Raw genomic sequence first — 12,960 nt, 5'->3', positions numbered from 1 at the left:
ATCCTCCTCTCCATCTCATAACCTTCCTTCTCCATCTCATAACCCTCCTCTCCATCTCATAATCCTCCTCTCCATCTCATAACCCTCCTCTCCATCTCATAATCCTCCTCTCCATCTCATAACCCTCCTCTCCATCTCATAACCCTCCTCTCATCTCATAACCCTCCTCTCATCTCATAACCCTCCTCTCCATCTCATAACCCTCCTCTCCATCTCATAACCCTCCTCTCCATCTCATAACCCTCCTCTCCATCTCATAATCCTCCTCTCCATCTCATAATCCTCCTCTCCATCTCATAACCCTCCTCTCATCTCATAATCCTCCTCTCCATCTCATAACCCTCCTCTCCATCTCATAACCCTCCTCTCCATCTCATAACCCTCCTCTCCATCTCATAATCCTCCTCTCCATCTCATAATCCTCCTCTCCATCTCATAATCCTCCTCTCCATCTCATAATCCTCCTCTCCATCTCATAACCCTCCTCTCATCTCATAATCCTCCTCTCCATCTCATAACCCTCCTCTCCATCTCATAACCCTCCTCTCCATCTCATAACCCTCCTCTCCATCTCATAATCCTCCTCTCCATCTCATAATCCTCCTCTCCATCTCATAATCCTCCTCTCCATCTCATAATCCTCCTCTCCATCTCATAACCCTCCTCTCCATCTCATAATCCTCCTCTCCATCTCATAATCCTCCTCTCCATCTCATAACCCTCCTCTCCATCTCATAACCCTCCTCTCCATCTCATAATCCTCCTCTCCATCTCATAATCCTCCTCTCCATCTCATAATCCTCCTCTCCATCTCATAACCCTCCTCTCCATCTCATAATCCTCCTCTCCATCTCATAATCCTCCTCTCCATCTCATAACCCTCCTCTCCATCTCATAATCCTCCTTTCCATCTCATAATCCTCCTCTCCATCTCATAATCCTTCTCTCCATCTCATAACCCTCCTCTCCATCTCATAACCCTCCTCTCCATCTCATAATCCTCCTCTCCATCTCATAACCCTCCTCTCCATCTCATAATCCTCCTCTCCATCTCATAATCCTCCTCTCCATCTCATAATCCTCCTCTCCATCTCATAACCCTCCTCTCCATCTCATAACCCTCCTCTCCATCTCATATTCCTCCTCTCCATCTCATAATCCTCCTCTCCATCTCATAACCCTCCTCTCCATCTCATAATCCTCCTCTCCATCTCATAATCCTCCTCTCCATCTCATATTCCTCCTCTCCATCTCATAACCCTCCTCTCCATCTCATAACCCTCCTCTCCATCTCATAACCCTCCTCTCCATCTCATAATCCTCCTCTCCATCTCATAATCCTCCTCTCCATCTCATAACCCTCTCCAACAGAGGCCAAAGAAGGGGAGCCGCCAGGTTGAGCGCTTTTCTACAAATATTTGTGTACTGTATGTACAATAATGGAGGTATTGGCAAAATGTCACCCGTAGTAAGTCAGTCTGGTCACAAGGAATGTACTACAATGTTTGGAATATGAAAGAAACCCATTTGGTGGATTACAGTGATTGTTTAAAAAATTTTTTTTTTAAATGTGTGTACTGTATGTACAGTAAGGGAGGTATTAGCAAAATTTCACCTGAAGTAAGTCATTCTGGTCACTAGAAACGTACTAAAACGTTTCGAATATGAAAAAAAACCCTTTTGATGGATTACAGTATTTTTTTTTCTAAATATAGGCCTATTTATGTACTGTGCATACAGTAAGGGAGGTATTGGCAAAATTTCACCTGAAGTAACTTACTAACTAAACTACAAGCTTTGAAATTTGAACATGTCTGTTTTAAGATTTAAAGATAATTTTAATTACAGTTTGTTTCGATCGCTAAACGACAGTGAGCACAACTGGAGCTACATGTGCAAAACTCTAACTACAGTCAATGTAAAAAAAAATGTAAATAAATCATCTGAAAGAATGTCACTCTTTTCTTTGAAAAAAATATTACTTTGTATGAAGTCACTAAAATAGTTCAAACTGTAAAGATGACTGGCAACCAGGTCAGTGTTATCTCAGTGTTATCTCAGTGAGGGTTGTGTAGTGTTTTTACTCTCAGTGTGTTCTGACTGACAGTGTGTGTTATCTCAGTGAGGGTTGTGTAGTGTTGTTACTCTCAGTGTGTTCTGACTGACAGTGTGTGTTATCTCAGTGAGGGTTGTGTAGTGTTGTTACTCTCAGTGTGTTCTGAGTGACAGTGTGTGTTATCTCAGTGAGGGTTGTGTAGTGTTGTTCCTCTCAGTGTGTTCTGAGTGACAGTGTGTGTTATCTCAGTGAGGGTTGTGTAGTGTTTGGTTGCACTGAGTCTGTTTTGAGCCATGTGTTAAGAGTTGTGTTGCTTGGAGTGAGTTTTGCAGGTGATGTGAGATGTTTAGCTCAGGTGACTGTTGGTAGTGCAGACTGTAGTTAGAGTTTTGCACATGTAGCTCCAGTTGTGCTCACTGTCGTTTAGCGATCGAAAAAAACTGTAATACAAATAATACGTTTTAACGCAATTTGTTGAATTTGTAGACGTTCCCTTAGACATCTAAGGTATAAAGCATATAAGTCAGCATTCTCAGGTATAAATATGCAGCTATAATGCACGTCAGGTTATTTTAAATGAATATTTCATGTCGATATACACTGGTTGCAATCTTTGTATTGATTTATATTCTTTGTAAGACTGTCGACTTTATAGAATTCTTTATACAGTGGCAAAAGAAAACGAATGTCCGGCGAATATCTAACCAAAAACTAACTTTACCGCGCTCCTAAACCGAAATATGTATTACTCTACGTCATCCTAACAACATATACCGAGAATATAAATATCAATGTTTCCGGCCCTGGTCATATTTGTTGTGAATAGGAAGATGAACTAAACAGGAAGGTATAAACTGAATGATGCTGTCCTCGCGCAACGCTCAAAAATATCAAACAAAACGCACTCGCAATTAAAAACAGTTTAAGTAACACAACTTCCAAAACATTACCTAACGTTCTGTTTCTGTTAGGCGTCGTTTCTGGGATTCTATATTTAATATTGAATATGCAGTTACATTCTGAACCCTAGAACAGATAACTACAACAGAGCTTGTAATGATGGTGTTGTTGCTGATGTTCAGGTGCGAAATGAATCATTCATACCGGTTTACTGCAAAGCACGGGATCTCCTGTACGCCTGTCCATCCTGTCCGAAGTTTTCCCGTTGAATTGATCGATTATTGTGTTTTCTTAAAATGAACACGAGCTCCGCCAAAATATTTTCTAACTGGACTTTCACTTTCACTTTCTATTTGTGTTGTCGCTGCTGCTGCCATGAGTCAGTTGCATTGTGTTGAAGTCTGACGTGCTCTTCATTTCTCTTCCAGTGCAAACACGTCTGTTTTCAGCTGTCCTTGCATATTTAAGGACGGGGCCAAACATTTTCTGGCACGTTGTTTGTGCTTTAAAATAAAGTTAAAATAAAGTAAAAAAAAAAAAAAAAGATTATGTGGCTCCATTTTTTTATGTGTGTGTGTGTGGGGGGGGGTATTTATTCATATTTATGAATATGAATCACATACACTAAATGGTTCATTCCCTTGTTCCATTGAGATTAATCCAAAATGTTTTATTAAGCTCTAGTTTTTTTTTCTAAGTCTAAATTTATTTTATGAATGCGTTAGGATTATTCAATTCAATTTGATGGAATTTTACTATTAATTGAAATGCATCAATCTTTTTTTATTATTATTTTTGAGTGTATATATTTTATTTATGTTCTGGAGTCCCCTGTTACAAATATTCAGTTGTGTTTGTTCTTAGTTTAGTTTTCATGGACTTTTAGTTTGTAATTATGAGTTTCCTGTGTTCTTTTCCCACATCTCCACATTGTTAGGGTTACTAATGTCATTAGTTTGTTTAGTTCAGCCGTGTTACATTATTACCTCGTTTGTCAGCATGGGATAGTTCACCCAAAAATTAAAATTAGCCCATGATTTACTCACCCTGTATCATCCTAGGTGTATATGACATTCTTCTTACAGACGAATACAATTGGAGTTATATAAAAAAAATGTCCCAGCTCTTCCAAGCTTTATAATGGGTTTGAATGGCTGCATGTCTTTGGAAGTCCATCAAAGCGCATCCATTCATGATTAAAGCGCCCCACACGGTGGTTAATAAAGGCCTTCGTGAAGCGATCCGTTCGGGTAAGAAAAATATCCATATTTAAAATTTTATCAACTAAAATAACTAGCTTTCGGCAGACGGCAGTACGCATCGTTTCAAGCCAAAAGAGTAACACTTGAACTTGACGCACAACATAATGACGAGCGCGGTTACCCAGCCCTGTGTGTTTGAACCGCGAGAGGCGTCAAAGTTACCACTACTCATACATCGTAAAGTGTTGCTCTTGTGGCGTAAGTCGACTTGCGTACGGCCGTCTGCCGGAAGCTAGTTATTTTAGTCGATAAAGTTTTAAATATGGATAATGAAAATAAAAAATATGTCACAAACAGAACTCTGCCAAGCATTTCTTTGTGAACACCTTTGTTGTAGAACATTTGCATTTGGATCCCTTTGTTGCACTCTGACAGACATGCACTCTTTTTGCTACACTGTCAGAAAAAATGTGCAAAATTTGTACCTTCAGGGGTACAATGGCTTGTCACTGGGGCAGGACCCTCAAGGGTACACCCGTTGTACCCTTTCACATGGGTACATATCAGTACCCTTGCAATATGTACCTTTCAAAGACAAATATGTACCCCTGGTGACTAAATTGTACCATATAAGGTGCAATTTTGTCCTTTTAAGGGTACTGCCCCAGTGACAAGCGTTTTGTACCTTATGATGGCAAATTTGTACTCCATACAACACATTAAAAAGGCCAGAATGCTCTTTATCATTTATTAAACATTCAAAATTATGACACTCACATTTTTCACAGGATGAATATTTTAAGCACTATCACAATGTGTCATAACTATGCATATATTGAGCAATTTTACTTTTGCTTTTTTCAAAATTAGTACAATACATTTACCTTTTTTTATCATGCAATAAAACATGTTAACATCAAGAATCACAAAGAAATATATTTTTTCCCCCAAATCAGTACTAGATCTCATTTTAAGATTTTTTTTTTATACTTTCAAAACGGTTTTGAACATCAAGAATGACAAAGCCATCTTTCTAGCAGTACACGTTTCATAAATTGTAATTTTATACCCTTAAAACAGCAAAATCAGCAAAACACATTTCACCAAACCCAGTACTACACATTTAATTTAAACTTTTTAAACATTCTTAAGGATCACAAACAATTTATCATCCGAGTATGTGTCAAGGGCCTGAAAGTCCATCTCTTGCCCTGGTTTCATAATACTCCATTCAAAGTCAACTTCGGATTAAAAGTTATTGGAAGGGGCTTGCCACCCAACTCAGTAATCTTTGCTATGGCATGCTGCAGGAAGGTCAATGTATTCTTCATGTAGGGTGGATAAGCCAAGTTGAAAACATAGTAAGCACTGAAGGCTGCAATTATCCCTTCAACTCCTATTCCCCTGCATAGCTCCACACTAACCACTTGAAGCCTCTTGGAGAAAGCCATTTTCCAGTCAGTTTCTACCAATTGTATGGTTGGGTATGGAGTATCAGCATCAAACTGTGAGAAGGAAAGAGAATGGGGTCAAGGGGTCATAAAAAGAACATTATTTTGTGTATTTGGTTTAATGCATTGCGTTTACGCGGTTTTAGGTAAAAAAAAAAAGTCATTATTTTACACATACTGTACATTATTGTTGCTTCTCTATGCCCCTCCTTTCTGAAACACATCGATTTTTACAGAGCTCATCGTTCAGAAAAGCACGGTGTGCTCTGATTGGCCAGCGATCCAGTGCATTGTGATTGGCCCGAATAGTAGACTAAAACTAAAACAATTCAGATTACTAAAATACGAATAAAACTAAATGGCATTTTATTCAAAAGACTATGACTAAAACTAAATAAAAATTTGCTGTCAAAATTAACAATGGCATTGTCAATGGAGGGACAGAAACCTCTCAGATTTCAGATTTAATTTAAATATCTTCAGTTGTGTTTTCGAAGATGAACAATAATCTTACGGTTTGGAATAATGCGAGTAATTGACGACGTTTTTTGTGAACTAAGCCTTTAACGTGACAGGAGATTAATAATCCACAACTGAATTTAATAATGTAATTATTTTCCCTATAGCTTGTAATTACATTATTTGTTCTTATTTGATAACCGTTTACTTTAATAAGTTTGAGAATGTTTTACTCTACACTAGCATTTTTTTAAATAATTTATTTATATTGTGATATATATCATTATCATTATCGTGAAATAAAATTACTCGTATCGTGATATGAAAATTTTGTCATATCGCCGAGCGCTAGATCACAATTTCTCAAGGATATACTGTATGGAAACTAAGCACACATTTTCAACAAATGTATTTGTTGAGCACCTATACTTTTAATTAACAAAACTATCAGTCCTTAAAGTTTGAAAATAGATCATCACAAAACCGCTATGTTTTATGTCAATACCTGGTAGATCTTCTGCAAGCATCTCTTCTCTTGCTTCTTTGTAGATTTTGGCTAATGGAGCATTTCTTTGAACAAGCTCAAGCACCTTTGGCACAATACTGGTAAAGCCGTTCTTGTAGCGCTGGCTTAAGCTGACAGTTGATGAATGCATTCAGTCAACTTCATCACACAACTGAAAATAGACAGAAATAGAAAGTTAATCATTCACTTGAATGCACATATATTTGTTTACCTGACGGTTTAGAAAATTACAATGTTTTTACAAAAGAGTTATAACTGTAAATGATCATTTTAACATACTTTTTGCTTACATCAACATTTAAGCTGAGAACTGATATAAAATCAGTGTTATCACTGACCCCTGAGGGTGTTTTTAAGAAAGGGTATTTCTTAAGTATATCCTCCACAGTCATCCCATCTCTTATCTTCCTTCTTCGCCATGCAAAAGTTCGCTGCATTCGGTCTTTGACCACCAAGGTGTCTGGTCGCTTCTTGCTGTACTGGATATGCAGGACATACCAGGATACCTGAAAGATTCAATTAAAACCAATTGGCCCCTTGGAAACTCTTATTATAAAAAAAGAAATTATATTTTATATTTTATAAGTAAAATATAAGATATCAGCATCAGGCATAAAAGAAAAAATCTATATCGGTCGACCACTAAACATAGGACAAATAAACAAAATAGTCAATGTTATACTTGCATTTCTGTAGTTGAAGTCTGTTGGTGGGATTCTGCTGGCACTGGCTCCATTGTTAGAACCTCCATCTCATGTACAAATTTGTTGAACTTGGACTGTTTTTTAAAGGAGCCTTGAAATAAATATGAGATCATGTTCTCTTTCTCTGTGAGGCCACACTCTGTTGTTTCCCCAACCACCTAATTTTCTGGAAAAATGAAAGAATGATCAATGTGAGCTTGAGGTTTTAACAGCAACAATAAAATCAATGTCTTTTTAAAAATAACTTTTAAACTTACAATGGAAATACATCAGTATACAATATTACTTTAATTTAGAAAAATACACTCTCAGAAAAAAGGTACAAAGCTGTCATTGGGGCAGTACCCTAAGGTACAAAAGCTAAAGGTACCAATATGTACACTTGAAGTAATGTACAGGGAGTAACGGTTAATAACGTACCTTTTTTCTGAGTGTATATTTAGAAGCAACTTATTTAAATTAGCAGCTCAAAGACTAGAAACTTTTTCACGAGTTTACCATTTATGATAAATGGTAAACAAACTTAACGTTACAGTAGATGCTGACACACGCCTCGATCTCCGAGCCTCTCAGTTGACTGCTGCTTACATAGTTCGCTCGTGATGACTGACAGGACTAAATGATTACTCTCATGGACTAACGTTTACCACGTTATTTAATATGTAACGTTACTAAATAAAACGGATATAAATCAACTCACACGGATGATATTAGTAAATTGTTTAATTCCAGACTGACTAGGAGAACCGTTAAAATAGAAGCAGGCCACGCGAACGCTCGCGTCCGGGGAGAACACGGGTAACGTTAGGTTAGAGTTGTAAGACTGATCTGAACTGATCAAAGCTACAGCTTTACAATTGTTGATACTTTAAATAGTATTTTCTTTTATAGAACGAGAAAGCTGTTTTTCATGGCCAGAGAAACAGTCTTTCTTGAAAGTCTATAAGAAGGATAACTCCTCTTGAGATTTGATAAAAGATCCTACGGTCAGTTTGCTGGACAAACAGATTAACCCTCCCTTTAAAAGGAATATTACGGGGAAAACAAAAGGTGGTGGATTGTGTTTCTACATTAACGAAAGTTGGTGTTCAGATGTAACAACACTGAAGAAGATGTGCTCTCCTAATTTAGAGGCACATTTTATAAACTGTAAACCCTTCTACTCGCCTCGGGAGTTTTCCTCTTTCATTCTCGTGAATTTATACATCCCTCCAGACGCGTGCGTGAGCACGGCACTACAACAGCTGGCTGAACAAAAAGCTGAAATGGAACAAAGGTACCAAGACTCTCTTTTAATCATTCTTGGGGATTTTAACAAAGCAAATCTTTCCCGTGAACTACCAAAATACAGACAGCATGTTACATGTCCCACAAGAGACAGTAATATACTGGACCACTGTTACACCACAATAAAGAATGCGTATCACTCCGTCCCACGAGCAGCTTTGGGGCTCTCTGATCACTGTTTGGTTCATCTCATACCGACCTACAGGCAGAAACTGAAATCAGCTTAACCTGTAATAAGGACTGTAAAAAGATGGACTAATGAAGCAGAGCAGAATCTACAGGCCTGCTTTGATTGCACTGATTGGACTGTTTTTGAAGCTGCTACCAACAATCTGGATGAGCTCACCGATACTGTAACATCATATATAAGTTTCTGTGAGGATACATGCATTCCTACCAGGACATTCTTATCATTTACTAATGATAAACCATGGTTTACTGGGAAACTCAAACATCTTCGCCATGCCAAAGAGGATGCCTACAGAAGTGGGGATAAAATCTTGTATAACCAGGCCAGAAACAGATTGACAAAGGAGATCAGAGTTGCTAAAAGGAACTACTCTGATAAACTGAAAAACCAGTTTTCAGCCAACGACCCATCATCAGTCTGGAATGGCCTGAGGAACATCACCAACTACAAGTCACCATCCCCCCGATCTGTGGACAATCAACACCTGGCTGATGATTTAAACTCATCTGCTTGTTTAAAAGCCTGCGCTGAACAACTGGCCCCGGTCTTCACGCAGATCTTCAATGGATCATTGGAGCAGTGTGAAGTTCCCTGCTGCTTCAAACGCTCCACTATCATTCCTGTCCCCAAAAAACCCAAAATGGAAGTCGTGAAGTCATGAAGTCGTTTGAAAGACTGGTGTTGGCCCACCTGAAGGACATCACTGGACCCCTGCTGGATCCCTTTCAGTTTCCTTACAGAGCAAACAGGTCTGTGGATGATGCAGTCAACATGGGACTGCATTATATCCTACAACATCTCAACAGACCAGGGACTTATGCAAGGATCCTCTTTGTGGACTTCAGTTTGGCCTTCAATACCATCATGCCTGATCTTCTCACAGCCAAACTGACTCAGCTCTCCATACCATCCTCGATCTGTCAGTGGATCACCAGCTTCCTGACGGAGCGGCAGCAGCGAGTGAGACTGGGGAAACACACATCCAGGACTCTCACCACCAGCACTGGTGCCCCCCAAGGGTGCGTTCTCTCCCCACTGCTCTTCTCCCTGTACACTAATGACTGCACTTCTAAAGACCCCACTGTCAAGCTCCTGAAATTTGCAGACGACACCACTGTCATCGGTCTCATCCAAAACGGTGACGAGTCTGCTTACAGACTGGAGGTTGAATAGCTGGCTGTCTGGTGCAGTTATAACAACCTTGAGCTGAACACGCTCAAAACAGTGGAGATGATCGTGGACTTCGGGAGGAACAGCTCAGCACTCCCCCCACTCACCATCATGAACAGCACTGTGGAAGCAGTGGAGTCATTCAGGTTCCTGGGCACTATCATCTCTCAGGACCTGAAGTGGGACAATCACATTGACTCCACTGTGAAAAAGCCCAGCAGAGACTGTACTTCCTTCGCCAGCTGAGGAAGTTCAACCTGCCACAGGAGCTGCTGATTCAGTTCTACTCAGCTGTAATTGAGTCTGTCTTATGCACTTCCATCACTGTCTGGTTTGGTTCAGCTACCAAATCAGACATCAGGAGACTACAACGGACAGTCCGGACTGCGGTCAGGATCATTGGTGCCCCCCTACCATCCCTCCAGGACCTGTACTCTTCAAGAGTGAGGAAGAGAGCAGGTAAAATCATCACAGACTCCACTCACCCTGGACACCACCTGTTTGAACTGTTACCGTCAAGACGGAGACTCAGATCACTGGCCACAAGAACATCTCGGCACAGTAACAGTTTCTTCCCACAGGCCATCTCCCTCCTGAACAGTTAACACACCTCCCAAGGCATATGCCTTTAAGTGCAATACTCCCACTGTTTAGTGCAATATCCTACAACTCAGGTGATACTTACATGTAGATTTATTTATTTATAATATTCAAAACACTGTAAATATGTTCATAATCTGTAAATCTGAAAATGTCGACTATTCTGACTAAACCCAACTGTGATACTTTTATTCTCATATATTTATATTTATATTTTTAGGGCCCAAGCCTTGAAAAGGCGAAGGCCCTATTGTTTTCCTAAGGATTATTTATTATTATTAGGGTCCAAGCCTTGAAAAGGCGAAGGCCCTATTGTTTTCCTAAGGATTCCTCTTCTTCTTCTTCTTCTTCTTTTTATTATTAGGGCCCAAGCCTTGAAAAGGCGAAGGCCCTATTGTTTTCCTTAGCATTATTAGGGCCCAAGCCTTGAAAAGGCGAAGGCCCTATTGTTTTGCTTAGGATTATTAGGGCCCAAGCCTTGAAAAGGCGAAGGCCCTATTGTTTTCCTAAGGATTATTTCTTATTAGGGCCCAAGCCTTGAAAAGGCTAAAGGCCCTATTGTTTTCCTTAGGATTATTAGGGCCCAAGCCCTGAAAGGGCGAAGGCCCTATTGTTTTCCTAAGGATTATTTGGGCCCAAGCCTTGAAAAAGCGAAGGCCCTATTGTTTTCCTAAGGATTATTATTATTAGGGCCCAAGCCTTGAAAAGGCGAAGGCCCAATTGTTTTCCTAAGGATTATTATTATTATTATTATTATTATTATTATTATTATTCTAACGACTATACGGGCACTTTTGGGGCTCTTAACGTGCTCGAAAACTCTTGAAACTTTGCACACAGGTCAGAACCCGCGGCCATCAGGGCCGGGCTGAAGGTGGTACCCGGGCGTGGCAGGGGGGCTCGACAGCGCCCCCTGGAACGGGGTCCGAAAACTTGGTCCATAAATCAAACACGCTTGCATGTAATAATATGAAACTCGGTACACATATAGATCTCATCGGTATATATATCCTTTGTACTTTTACTTTTTACCCCAGCCCAACAGGAAGTCGGCTATTATGGTTTGTTTGGAAGCGTATGCCCCTGGAATTCGATATACTCCTCCTAGAGAATTCAACCAATCGCAACGAAACTCGGTCAGCATGATGTCAAGACATTGAGGATGAAAAATTGCCAGGGGATTTCTGATATCTCGAACGGTTTGGCCGTGACGAGGAAACGGATTTATGGCGAATAATGGAAACAGGAAGTGTGTTATAACTTCAGCATACATTAGCTGATCTTAATGAAACTTCAGCAGTGTGTTCGTTGTAAGAGGCCGATCACATGGATGTGACTATTGTGAGTCAAAGTTATAGCGCCACCAACTGGCAGAAGGAAGTGTGTCACTTTCAAAATGCTTTGAAATCACCCTCTTATTTTTACCCGATTTGCTTCAAACTTGATGTGTATAATGTAGACACTCGCCAGATGTAGACCTGTGAAAGGATTATTGATATCTTAGATACTGGTGCCATGGCAACGCATCAAACTTTAATATTCTTTTTGGATGCTTTTGAGACTCTTAGCATGCCTGAAATTGCTTAAAATTGCATGAAACTCGACAGACAGATCACATTTATTAGCCTGTAGACATGTGCAAAGTTTCAGAAATGGGCGTGGTGCAGGGACTCAGTAGTGCCACCTTTTGACAAAAGTGGGGGGGTTAGTTTTATAGTTTTACCTACAATCATAAAACTCGGTACGCATATTGTTCAGATCAAGCCGGACAACTTTCTAATTAACTGTCATTAGCTCAGACCAAGAGGAAGTCAGATATTTTGGTTTGAATATGGTCATTTTCTCTCTCTCTCTCTCTCTGAGCCAATATGGCAAGCCGTTTTAACATTTAATCATTTTAACCTACTAGTCTCTATTTTCATGCTTCTAGTACTTATTTTTTAGATACTAGTATCTATTCCATTAAGTACTAGTACTTATTCATTAGCGACTAGTGCTTATTCTTTAGTACTAGTGCCTATTCTTTAGATACTAGTGCTTATTCTTTAGATATTCTTTTGAATACGTATAAGTAGCTAATGAATAAGTACTGGTATCTATTTAATAGGTACTAGTATCTAATGACTTAGTACTAGTATTTATTGAATAAATACTAGTATCTATTAATAGGTACTAGTATCTAAAAGGTCATTTTCTCTCTCTCTCTCTCTCTCTGAGCCAATATGGCAAGCCGTTTTAACATTTTATCATTTTAACCTACTAGTCTCTATTTTCATGCTACTAGTACTTATTTTTTAGATACTAGTATCTATTCCATTAAGTACTAGTACTTATTCATTAGCGACTAGTGCTTATTCTGTTTAGAATATTAAAAGTGCTTATTCAATTTTTATGCTTATTTATATTTTCAGAGCA

General features: G+C 39.3%; 1 protein-coding gene and 1 long non-coding RNA gene across 2 annotated transcripts in view; both read right to left on the bottom strand.

The window, feature by feature from the left end:
• The window catches only part of LOC143724533 (uncharacterized), a 55,276-nt gene extending 51,883 nt beyond the window's left edge, over positions 1–3,393 (bottom strand). Inside the window, exon 1 of the mRNA XM_077217649.1 lies at positions 3,161–3,393. Within this exon, the coding sequence (XP_077073764.1) occupies positions 3,161–3,202 (42 nt within the window). The 5' untranslated portion in view covers positions 3,203–3,393. The remainder of the gene's footprint in view (positions 1–3,160) is intronic.
• Positions 3,394–4,980: 1,587 nt separating this feature from the next.
• On the bottom strand, positions 4,981–7,415 carry LOC143724513 (uncharacterized). Its single transcript, XR_013197396.1, has 4 exons — positions 7,281–7,415; positions 6,933–7,100; positions 6,574–6,745; positions 4,981–5,663 (listed from the first exon to the last, which is right to left on the bottom strand). It is a non-coding gene; the product is annotated as an uncharacterized LOC143724513 (long non-coding RNA).
• Between the last annotated feature and the right edge of the window lie 5,545 nt (positions 7,416–12,960).

This window comes from Siphateles boraxobius, unplaced genomic scaffold (genome assembly GCF_051911475.1).
Source record: "Siphateles boraxobius isolate OS27281-9 unplaced genomic scaffold, OSU_SipBor_1 75, whole genome shotgun sequence".
Lineage (NCBI taxonomy): Eukaryota > Metazoa > Chordata > Actinopteri > Cypriniformes > Leuciscidae > Siphateles > Siphateles boraxobius.
Note: the sequence above shows the minus strand (reverse complement) of the source record. Positions and strands in the feature narration are given on the sequence as shown.